At 39.9% G+C, this 12,998-nt stretch overlaps 1 protein-coding gene across 3 annotated transcripts in view; it reads left to right on the top strand.

The window, feature by feature from the left end:
* Positions 1 to 12,998, top strand: part of LOC140478893 (chloride channel protein 2-like) — a 609,305-nt gene that overhangs the window by 299,373 nt on the left and 296,934 nt on the right. For all 3 annotated transcript variants that reach the window (XM_072572491.1, XM_072572492.1, XM_072572493.1), the window contains one exon: positions 2,168 to 2,296. In XM_072572491.1, the coding sequence (XP_072428592.1) occupies positions 2,168 to 2,296 (129 nt within the window). The remainder of the gene's footprint in view (positions 1 to 2,167; positions 2,297 to 12,998) is intronic.

Below are 12,998 nucleotides of genomic sequence, written 5' to 3'. Positions count from 1 at the left end.
AGCTGGACCCCCTGATGCCTGTCCACAAAGTGGTGTGCTACATTTCCCTTGTCTGGCATGTCCAGGTCAAATGTCAGGACCTCTGCAAAGCAGCTCCAGACTAACGGAAGAAAGGATGCTGGTCCAAACTGGGATATCCTGGGAGTGATGCATTCTTCTGGTTATAATGAGTGCAGAGTCCAGCTAGAGTGAAAAGTACAATAAAGGTGCTGTCATATTTCCACAACTACTTTTAGTTAGATATTGAAAGTATTTATTATCTTTCCACGAAGAAGCAAGTTGGTTTTAGATTAGATTAGATTAGATTAGATTACTTACTTACAGTGTGGAAACAGGCCCTTCGGCCCAACAAGTCCACACCGCCCCGCCGAAGCGTAACCCACCCATACCCCTACATCTACATTTACCCCTTACCTAACACTATGGGCAATTTAGCATGGCCAATTCACCTGGCCTGCACATCTTTGGACTGTGGGAGGAAACCGGAGCACCCGGAGGAAACCCACGCAGACACGGGGAGAACGTGCAAACTCCACACAGTCAGTCGCCTGAGGCGGGAATTGAACCCGGGTCTCAGGCGCTGTGAGGCAGCAGTGCTAACCACTGTGCCACCGTGCCGCCCACTTTTGAAAAGATTGAATTACAAAAAGCTTCAAAACGTTGGAAACAGCATCAAATAAAGTATTGAAAAATGACAATCTGTGCAAATATGAGTGTGCATGTCCCAAACTGCACCAGCAAATTCAAGACTGAGATGGATCAGTATCTGCCAAACTGCGACCTTGAGCATTAGACCTAGGCAGGGTTGTTGCATATCCCCTATAAGGCCAGGTAGACTTTCTGGTTTTGCATATTTGCTTACTTTTATACAATTAGAAAAGGAAGAAAATGGAAAGCAATAACATAGCCTTTAACTTGTAAATAATATAGTTAATCAATGTGTGATCTCTCTTAATAATATTCAAACAAAACTAGTTTGTTTAAAATCTTCTAAAGTTCTGTTTCATGGAAGTTATTTTCCCAGAGGTCTGATTTTAAAACCCCACCTCAAATGACTTAATTCTCATGTTGAGTGTACTACTCACCCCATAATAAACTCCTTCACCAATTCATCAATGTCATGACACCGTTCTTTGGAAATGTGAGCTTTAATTCTAAATTGCAAGTTAATGAAACTATGGGAACCATTGACCTGACAGATGGCAGGCGGAATTTAATTTAGATAAATGTGAGATTTTGTATTTTGCTAAGGCAAACCAGGGCAGGACTTATACAGTTAATGGTAGGGCCCTGGAGAGTGTTGTTGAACAGAGAGGTGTCCTTGAAAGTGGAATTGCAGATAGACAGGATGGTGAAAAAGACATTTGGCATGTTTACCTTCATAGTCAGAGCATTGAGTATAGGAGTTGGGCTGTTATGTTGCAATTATACAAGACATTAGTGAGGCCATTTTTAGAATACTCCAACCTATTCTGTTGCCCTGCTACAGGAACGATGTTATTAAATGTGAAAGGGTTCAGAAAAGATTTACAAGGATGTTGCCGGGACTGGAGGGTTTGAGTTCTAAGGAGACGCTGAATAGGCTGGGATTCTTTTTCCTTGGGGGGGTTGGAGTCAGAGGCTGAGGGATGACCTTTATACAAGTTTGGAAAATCATGAGAGGCATGAATAGGGTGAGTAGCCAAGGTCTTTTTCCAAGCATAGGGGAGCCCAAAACTAGAGGGCATAGGTTTAAGGTGAGAGGGGGAAGATTTGAAAGGCACCCGAGGGGCAATTTTTTCATACAGAGGGTGGTGCATGTATGGAATGAGCTGCTAGAGGAAGTGTTAGAGGCTGGTACAATTACAACATTTAAAAGACATTTGGACAGGTACATGAATAGGAAAGGTTTATAAGGATATGTGCCAAATGCAGGCAAATGGGAGCGATCAGTTTAGGAAACCTGGTCGGCATGGATGAGTTGGACCGAAGGCTCTGTTTCCGTGCTGAATGACTCTACAGAATATCTTTATGCATTCCATGAAAGGTTTTGAAACGGCCTTTTTCTTGTGCTTAGTCATGATGTATATTGCTGTACATTAAGCATGTAGTGTGAGCAGATTTAAAGATGTTTACACACAGCTCCCTAGAATTTACTTTAATATTGTATCATTGCTTGTTTCCGCAGCTCAGAAATGGATGTACAGTGGCCTAGAGCACAATGTTTCTCTGCAGTACTTGGCCTGGGTCACTTACCCTGTTGTTCTTATAACATTCTCAGCAGGATTTGTCCAGATCATTGCTCCACAGGCTGTAGGTATGTACCACTTTTCATAATATTTATTATCTAAAACATGCTAATGATTGTGCACCAATCTAGCATAGTGTTAACTAGTTCTTCGTTGTGATTTTTCTATAAATAATTTGAGATTATTTTACCTTGCATAAAATGTCTATTGTTAGATGTGATTCCATGATTGGTGAACAATCCTAAGTGTGGAGATAGTTAGACTGACCAACTTAATATTATCAAGTCCTTTAACATGGCTTAATCACTCATACTAGAAGTGACATGTATTCATATGCAATGACTTGATCACTACAAACAAATGGAATATTCTCAAGCCTCTCTCTTTTTTTAATGCATTGTCCAGAAGCATAGCAGCTTAGTTCACTTTGCATTCTCTGTGGTAAGGCCTTGACAATCACTAGATTTGACTAGCCAACCAATACCCACCGCTGTTGTACTGTAGTGTAAATTGTTTTGATAATTTGGCATATGGGATTCCATTTGTTGTCCTTGACAAAAAGCTTTAAGAGTGACTTCTCTTTTCAAGACTATTCAAAGTAATTTGTACCCTTTCCATTCATCAACACAACCTGGTTGTCCTCGGAGGTGGATTTCAGTGAGTTAATATTTTCTTTCAAGCACTGAACTGCAAACGTAAATAGAGCAGTTCCTTGCAAACTTATTAATACATTATTTTGTACATTGTCTTAAAATAACTTCAAACGCTGCAACAAATTTCATAACCGTTTTAATCTCCTGTAGCATTAAGACATGAGGAAATTTCTGAATTGATCACACATTATCCCGTATGGGTAGTTCTAGTCAAACCAACTTGGCTATTGTTTCTACCCATCGCCAACAAAACAAAGTTTTCTGTTATTCCTGGGTTACTAATGTTCACAATTCCATTAATAGTGCTTGGTAACTCACATGTCTACTCATATATGCGTATTTCTTTTCAGGGCAACTGCTATTTTTGTTGTAATTATACTCACACTTCATATCTTGTCCAAGTAATAAACAAAACAAATCTTATTCTGTGAATAATTTAATGTGAAAGCTGGTTGTACTGAAGAAAAAAGACTTCATTTTTATAGTGAATTTCATGACGACCAGATGCCTCAAAGTACGTTACAGCCAACAAGGCAGTTTTGAAACTATCACTGTTTAATATTGGAAAAGTGGCAGATAACATGTACAGAACAATCTCCCATAATTGGCAATGTGATAATGACTGGATAATCTGTTTTTGTGATGTTGATTGAGGAATTAAATATTGGCCAAGACACTAGGGATAACTCCCTTGCTCTTCTTTTGCCATGGGATCCTTTACATCTAACCAAAAAGACAGATGGAGCCTAGGTTTAACAACCTGTCTGAAAAATGGCACCCTCTGTAGTGCACTGGAATGTCAGCCTTGATTTTTGCACTCAAGCCCAGGAGTGGGATTTGGACACAGTACCTTGTGATTTGGACACAGTACCTTGTGATTTAGACACAGTACCTTGTGATTTAGAAGTGAGAATACTACCAACTGAGCATTCATTTGTCATTTTCACTAAGTTAGAGCTGCGTCCATTCTTTTATTTGATGGTGGCTCAGTGATTGCGTTAATAGTGGCAACATAGTTGCTGCTTGATGTTATTATAGGGTAAAGCTGACAGCAACTTCTGAAGTTCTGCACTGCTGATGCAGTTAAATATGGAAGTGCAGAAGTTGCTGTCAGAGACACCTGATCCTCAATAAGCTTTGTTGTTAAGCTTTGTGTGTATTCTAGATACAAATCATGTGGAGATCATTGAACTAATTTGGGCTAACTTGCCAGTGTTCTCACACTAAGGAGAAATACAAATGTTAGACCTTATTCAATCAAACGTAACTGACTTTTAAATGTTTCGTTGTCAAGAAGTACTGTCAATCAACCACTTTGGCCTCAAAGTTAGTTTTAGAATTGCAGAAATTCCTTTCTTGAGAAAAATATTAACTTCCATATTTTTGGTTTTGTTTTTATATTTTGTGTCTGTGTCCTAACTTGACATGTACATCCAATCCTTTATTTAGATTCCTCCAATGGTAAATACAATTTCTATTTTTCACACTTGCGATTTGCAGTCTTATTAAGAATTGTGCAGATTGATTGGCTGTTAATTTCTGTACTGACAGATGTTAGTTCCCCTATAGAAGGGGCACGTTGAATCAGGTACCTGCATCCGTAGCAATTTCCACTGAAATAAAAACCGTGCTGAAGTACCTTGGCAGGTCAACAACCATCTGTGGAGAGAGAAAAAGCTTTAACATTTTGAATCGAATAAGAGTCATTGGACTCAAAACATGTAGTGATTGGAAAAGGTGGATCTTGTTTGCTACAAGGTTCAGGTTAACAGTCCCATTTGGGAAAGCCTTGGCTGACCAATATATCCAGAAGATTAGAATCTCCTCAACCGAGGACTGACTCCAAGCTGTTTGGCTACAGCCAGTGTACTATGCAGTAGTAATGATTTGGTGACAGGATACTGGCCTCTCTGCAGTTATTTCAATGGCGATGGGAGAAAACAGGATGTGCCTGAAGATCATTGCTTGCAACTGTCATCTTGGAGTTGGCGTAAGCATTTCTGGCACCATACCTCCATTTCGGAAGCTTGATTCATTTGACTCTGCTGTTGAAGACTGGGCCCAGTATATGGAAAGAATGCAATTCTCTTTCTAGGCAAATGACATGGGGGCAGTTGAATTCTTCTGATGTGTGTGGACCTGAAGCATTTTTGGTTATAAGGAGCTTAACTTTCCCAGAGGTACCAGACACTCAAACCTTCCAGGAGTTGACAGAGTTGATTAAGGAATATTATGACCCCAAACCACCTCTAATCCTGAGGTGCTATTAGTTTTATTCAGCTGTTCAAGAACTTGGGGAATCCATATTGGGATTTTTGATGAGGTTACGATGACTAGGAGAGAAATGTGATTTTGGGTTAACCCTGAATGAGATGCTAATACTTTAATATGCGGGATTAATGATGTAACCATGCAAAGATGCTTACTAGCTGAAGCCCAACTGGACTTCAAACAAGCACTACAACTGGCTTTGTCATTAGACAATGTGGCAAGTGGAGCATGGGAACTACAGGACAACCCAATGGAGATGGACTCCCTCACCTGCCCAATTGAGCTTGGAAAACACCACGTGAGTGTAAGCAATTGCAGAGCCTCATGCAGGACATGTCCTGAGCAGAGGGACCATCGGCCCACCAATAACATAACCTCACAACAAAGCCGAGCCTCAACCAAGTGGCTAAACCGTTCTGGGTCGGCAAGCCGTTTTACTTGCTGCTCGTTTGCAGATTCAGGGCAGCAAAGGAGTCCTACAAGGCCTGACTTAGAGTTATAGAGCCAGAGATTTACAGCACAGAAACAGACCCTTCGGTTCAACTCATCCATGCCGACCAGATATCTGAACCTAACCTCGTTAAGGTTAGCGCTTGGCACATATCCCTCTAAACACTTCCTATTCATATACCTATCCAGATACCTTTTAAGTGCTGTAATTGTGCCAGTCTCCACCACTTCCACTAGCAGCTCATTTCCATACACGTAACACCCTCTGAGTGAAACAGTTGCTCCTTAGATCCTTTTATATCTTTTCCCCCTCACCCTAAACCTATGTCCTCTAGTTCTGGACTCTCCCAACTTGGGGAAAAGACCTTGTCTATTTAATCCTTCCACGTCCCTCATGATTTTGTAAACCTCTATAAGGTCACCTGACCCTCCAGCAAAACCAACCCCAGTCTGTTCAGCCTCTCCCTATAGCTCAAATCCTCCAACCCTGGCAACATCCTTGTAAATCCTTCTGAGCCCTTTCAAGTTTCACAACATTCTTCCAATAGGAAGGAGACCAGAATTGCACGCAATATTCCAAAAGTGGCCTAAACAATGTCCTCTGCAGTCACAATAGTGACCTCCCAACTCCTATACTCAATGCTCTGACGAATAAAGAAAAACATATGATACACTTTCACTATTCTATCGACCTGCGACTCTACTTTCAAGGAACTATGAATCTACACTCCAAGGTCTCTCTGTTCAGGAACACTCCCCAGCACCTTACCATTAAGTGCATAAGTCCAGCTCTGATGTACTTTTCCAAAATGCAGCACCTCACATTTATCTAAATTAATCTCCATCTGCCACTCCTCAGCCCATTAGCCCATCTGATCAAGATCAACCTGAGTAGGAAATCTTGGAGGCCAGTACCCAGAAGAGTGCTTGCCCTGCAAAGTCCCCCTGTGTGTGGGTTGGAATACTTGAATTGCTTATCCATGTCCAAATTGGAACCAATTAAAATTAATGTTTATTAAATAGTCACTCAATTCCCATGGAGGTCGCAATTGTATCTGTAGTTGCAAAATTAATCTTGAATAAGATTCTCTTGGCTCTCCAACCTTTATGCTTGCACAAATCCTCAGACAGACTGAGAATATACACTGGGGGAACCATTGCAAATTAAAGGTACGACTTTGGTTCCAGACTCCTACGAGAATCAGTTGGTGCAATTACCCATGATGGCTGTAAAAGTCTTGGGGCCCAAACCTATTGGGCAGAATTGGTTGAGAAAGATTCATGATCAAGGATGGCATATTACTATGGAGGGCAAGAATGATTGTCACGAGTAAAGGTCACTGCCAGATACTGGCCAAACTCCAAGGTCATCCAGGAGTTTCCAAGATGAAGATTCTGGTGAAATGGCAGACATTTTGTCAAAACCTACCTGGGCCTTCATAACAGCCTGAAGGCCTGTCAGAAACTGTTGGTGCTCCGCCTGTGTCTAGTGCTGAGGAAACCTCAGATTCCAAACTGAATGCAGCCTTGATATCTTTGCCAACAGAAAAAGAGGTGGACACTCTTCCAAGACATTCTGGATGTGTGGTGGTCAGGGTTGGATGATGACATAGCTGTGTTGGCGGGGCAGTGCCCAGATTGCCAACAAGGAAGAAAGTTCCCACCAGCAACACCTTCACGTTCGTGGGAATGGCCGGGTAAACCATGTACTCAGTTGCATGTTGACTATACTGCTCTTTTCTTGGGCTCAATGTTCCTGGTATTATCGATGCCCATTCAAAGTGGTTGAATGTGCATAAAGTCTGTTCAGCAATCTCAGGGATGACGATTGAGAAACTGCGAGCATTGTTTGCGATACACGGATGCCCAGAAGTATTGGTCTCACACAGTGGGACGTCATTTACCAGCAGCGAGTTCAAATATTTCCTAAAGTCCAATGGCATTTGGCACATAACGACAGCACCATAGCATCCGTCATCTAATGGTCTAGCAGAAAGAGCGATCCAAACATTGAAGGCAGGTTTAACTAAGCAGCCTACAACATCAATTGAGATCAAGCTATCCTGGTTCCTGTTCAATTATAGGATCACCCCGCACACAACATCAAGAATAGCTCCAGCTGAGTTGCAGACTGTGAGAAGATTCTACACCAGGTTAATCCTAATATCTCCAGGCGTGGTGGGGAAGGTGAAATGGCAGACATTTTGTCAAAACCTACCTGGGCCTTCATAACAGCCTGAAGGCCTGTCAGAAACTGTTGGTGCTCCGCCTGTGTCTAGTGCTGAGGAAACCTCAGATTCCAAACTGAATGCAGTCTTGATATCTTTGCCAACAGAAAAAGAGGTGGAGACTCTTCCAAGACATTCTGGATGCAAGAGATAGGCCACAATCTGGTATATGCTATCTGTGTCTGAGTCCGAGTCAGAGGAACTGGACTTAGGGCCAAAACACTTCAAGAGAATATATAATTGAAAGACCAGGCCTACATGCCTGGAAGTGGGGCAGTGTGGGGGAGGGATGTAGTGATTGACACCAGATTAACTATGAGGTTCTTGGGTTTGTTAACCTAGGGCAATCAGGAAAGCTTTGACTGCTCAAGATAAACAGGATCCCCTCAGTTGAGGACTGACTCCAAGCTGGCTGGCCACAACCATTATACTGTGTAATAGTAAATAAAGGGTGGCTTGGTGATGGGACACTGGCCTCTATGCAGTTTGGTATGACACAGGGTAAACCCTCCTGCTTAATTTACCCTAGCAGCACAGAAGATTTTTCCCGCGCAGTAATCTGTGAAAATTCAAGAGGCCAAGAATTATTTGAAGTACCAATTAACAACTTTATTTCTTCAAGTATAACAGAGAATAATTATCTGACAACTAATTATAACTCCTTCCTCTAACCTATCTTTTACTTTCTCTTCTATAATATTAGTCTAACAAAAACCCTCGATTAAGGTTTACCAATAATTCAAATTTTCAAAACCAGCCAGATGTCGAATCTTCCATCTTCCTCAGCCTTCTTTTCTTCTTCTTAGGGATATCTGTTTCACATGTTACTGATCAATAAAGGTATCTTTAAGAGAGGTTTTCTCCAGGCAGTTTGCAGATGTCATTGGCTTGGCCGTTCTCCTCTCAATTTCCCCGGTCTTATACCCCCAAAGCATTGGATTGTGTCATTGGCTTTTAAGGTTGTCAATAAACTAAATTCAAACCTGATTGGAGTTTGTTTTTTTGGGGGGGGGAGGAGTGGGGGTCTGTAATTTAAAAGGATTGGCCTAACTTGAATCAATTTTATCATTTCCAGGTGACAAGCTACTGAACCACACGTTACATTGTATCTTGTTCAGAACACTTGATGCTGTCAGGTAGTTCTGCTAGTTTTTAAATTCTCTTAAAGGTACAGTACACCCACATCTTCATAACATATTGTTTCAAAACATTAACTATATTTCTGTCTCCACAAATGCTACTTGACTTGCTGAGTTTCTTGTTCAGCCTTTTCTGTTTTTATTTTGGGTCTCCAGCATCTGCAGCCTTTTGTTTTCATTAGATAAATTTCTCCTGACAAGCATGAAAATATTTTTGGGTAACTTCACAAAGTGAATAGCACAACCCATTATTCTAAGCACTCATGAACATCTGGACAAAACTAACTAGTTGCATATATTTAAAATGAAAGCATACACAAATATCCCTTTATGTAAATAAATCTATGATCTGTGAATAAATGTCCATATGATTCATGGAGCTGATAGAATTAAAGTAAATTCAGAATTAGCATTATAAATCATAGTTTGACTGGGAACTGCTACTGTTCTTCTTTCTCTATACCTGAAAATGTTTGGCACCCTGCCTTAAATAGAGATTTAAGCTGAATAAACTGTCTGATCAATTGTAAAAGGAAAATACTTTGGCGATACAAAAATAAATTGATATTCCATTTGTATCCTGAAACCAAAAGTTGTTTGTTAGTGTGTATAAATCTTGATAACATGACCTATCACTATTTTCCCTCACCAATTCAGCTATTTTGTTTTTAGGAAATGATAAATTGGTCAATGTGAGCTGACAAGTTTCAGTATCATGTTTTGTGACAACTTTACAAATAACCAACATGGGGACTTGTATGTTCTGAGTGTCTGCTGAGAATCCAGCTAAACTACCTTGGCACGTTTAATATCATTCTGATACAAAATTAAATTGACATTCATACACTGACTTGTTAGAATCTTCTTATGAGCTGGGTCCATGAGAAATGGCGTATCAGTGGGAGGTTGGTTTGCATCATGATTTGTTGGCCTCAGCTGATGCATTGGAGAATAACCCATTTTTTAAAAAAGCTATGTCTTTCACAGGGAAAAGAATTGAAACAGGGAATAGTTTCAACTTCTTGACTGTCTTTTAGCACCGAATTACCAAATATACTTGTGATGAGAATACCAGATGAATCAGATATTTGTTGGGAACTGTCTTGATAGACCATAATTATTTGAGAAAAGTATGATGTATGGAAGAAATAAGGATAAAAAAGTATGGGATACAAGGATTGTATTGAAACAGTGAAAAAATGTCTACTCTACAGAGTAAATAAAACAAACTCAAGCGATGATAAAATAGATATACTGAAGAAGATGTTTCTACGTGATGTGGGCTTGCACCTTAAACTCAATCTAACAGACTTATCCCAGCTTACTCTTTTTATTACAGCTTTCACTCGGGTAGACTTTTAAACCTACCTATATTCTGTGTCTGGCGGGTAATCAGGGAGGTAGGCTTATTGAAGCCTTTAAGTGGTTGCTGATTGACCACTTAATTGGTTTTAGTTGGTGGCCGATAGAGAAGTTCCACCATGGATCTTCTTGCTGAGCTCATAATTGCAGAGGTGGTGAGAAATATCTCTCCAGGCTCAGTTTGCTATACAGAGGCATAGAGTTACACAGATGTACAACACAGAAACAGATCCTTTGGTCCAACTGGTCCATGCCAACCAGATATACCAACCTAATCTAGTCCCATTTGCCAGTATTTGAATTCTCAATGAATGGATGTTCTTCTAAATTGTGCTGTGAAAATATAAGGAGAGAGAGAGTGTCTTTCATAGTTGTTGTTACAAGTCCATTTTTGTTCCTTCTCCGCTCATAATCACTTCTCAAATACAGTTGATTTGGGGTGGGAGAGTCCAGAACTAAGGGGCATAGGTTTAGGGTGAGAGGAGAAAAATATAATAGGGACCTAAGGGGCAACATTTTCACACAGAGGGTGGTGCATGAATGGAATGAGCTACCAGAGCAAATAGTGGAATTTGGTACATTTGCAACATTTAAAAGGCATCTGGATAGGAAGGGTTTAGAGGGATACGGGTAAAAGCACACAACTTCACGTTGCAAATCTCACACAATTTTCTTGGTTGCATAATTTATCCAAAAACATATCTGCTTCTTTTGTAAGAACACTACTACATTTTTGCATTTATCACCACCTCCATGCGATCATTGCAACCAGAGATGTTGAACTAATGCATAGGTTCCTTAGACTTTTGTCAAAAATTAAAGAGTTTGGCTAATGTATAGATAAGCGTTCCTCATTCCACTACAGTTGCACCATTTGGATGGAAATATTCATGTTGAGAGTCACTAAGAGATTACAAGTCTGGTTAATTTATTGCTTCCTCCCTGTCCGGCATATTACAGTTTATTTCCCTTTGTTCATTTGTTCAATCACCATAAATATGCAGGTCTTCTATACTTTGTTCCAAGTAATCCAGACATCATAACCAGAGCACAAACCCCACCAAGTCTCTCACCATCCTGTCATGGAACTATATCATTGTTTCTTCACTATTGCTCAGGCAAAATTCTGGAGCATTCTTCCTAACAGCAAGTGTTCTTACACCCCAAGAAATATAGTCGTTTCCCACCATCTTCTCCAGGGTTACCGGAGGTGAGCATGCTCATGTCTCATTAACAAATAAAAAGAATCTAAAACTGATAAACTTTAAAAGAAAGTATTACTTTAAAAGAAAATAGTGAACTTTTGTAAAAAGATGCAACTTCGCTTAGAAAATCTCATACTATTTTCTTGGCTGAATAATTCATCCAAAAAACATATCTTGCTACTTTTCTTTTAAAGAACACTGCCATTTGAACAGCATTCAAAATCAAATTACATTTCCAAGTACAAGTTTGATGTTTATTGTTATCTGTCTGTCCCGACATCGACCTGCAATCAACCTACTTACAGCCATGTTAGAGCTTCAGTAAGCACGCTCCACTAAACTTCTGCAACTCATGATCTGATCCATAGTGCGTCTGACAGAATTGTCAAGAACGATGATTCATCACTCGCTCTTGACTTCATGGTGGAAATGAAGGCAAGACATCAACTTTTAATTTTTGGTGCATTGTAAACTAAATTGTGTGTGACTGTATTAAATCCAAATCCAGCTTCAGGTAAGTGAAAACAGTTAGTATTATTCCCATTTCAACATTATCCCTAGGTAGTACTTCTGTTCTCTGACTGAGGCACTGGAGTATGAATTTAATTGTTTTGTATTTGCAGCTACAAGTTAATGAAGCAGAGCTGTTTGTAAACACAAAGACATGAATGCCAATTATGCATCTGACACGCAACACAAGAATGTTGCAAATTATTATTGGGTATGAGTTCAAGATATTTTTCTGAAATGTTTCCATTTTTGTTGCACTTTGTTAGTTCATTAATCTCAAATGCATAGCCATATTGTTTTCTTGCTGCTGTGACAGTGTGTGACTGATGAAGAATGACAGCCCAGGGTCTTGCTCAAATAATGTACTATTGATCCTATTTGGGAAAGAAATGAAAATTGAATCTTAATAATGCAGTTTACGTGGCTGGTACTGAATGTTCCATTAAACAAGAGGTTACATTAGTGTTGGTTCTGCACAATATTAGCAAAATGTGTTGGCTATAAGTTCCCAATCTGTTGAACTGCTGTAGAAAATACAGGAAAACACTGCATGCAGTTATGTTTAATTACATAACCGTAAATTGAGACTGGAATTCTGAATTAAAAATAGAAGAATTTGTAGATAATCAACATGTGTTAGGAGTAAAGACAGGTTATGATGTGTGCCCTTCAACTGGGGTGCACACCTATAATGTCATAACCTGTTCTAATTTATGATTTGGAGGTACTGGTGTTGAACTGGGGTGTACAAAGTTAAAAATCGCACAACACCAGGTTATAGTCCAACAGGTTTATTCGGAAGCATGAGCTTTCGGAGCGCTGCTCCTTCATCAGGTGGTTGTGGAGTATAAGGTCGTAAGACACAGAATTTATAGGAAAAGTTTACAGTGTGATGCAACTGAAATGATGTATTGGAAAAGACCTGGATTGTTTGTTCAGTCTCTCATCTTTT

The sequence above is a fragment of the Chiloscyllium punctatum genome, chromosome 6 (genome assembly GCF_047496795.1).
Source record: "Chiloscyllium punctatum isolate Juve2018m chromosome 6, sChiPun1.3, whole genome shotgun sequence".
In the NCBI taxonomy this organism is placed as follows: domain Eukaryota; kingdom Metazoa; phylum Chordata; class Chondrichthyes; order Orectolobiformes; family Hemiscylliidae; genus Chiloscyllium; species Chiloscyllium punctatum.
This window is presented reverse-complemented; position numbering and strand designations above follow the sequence as displayed.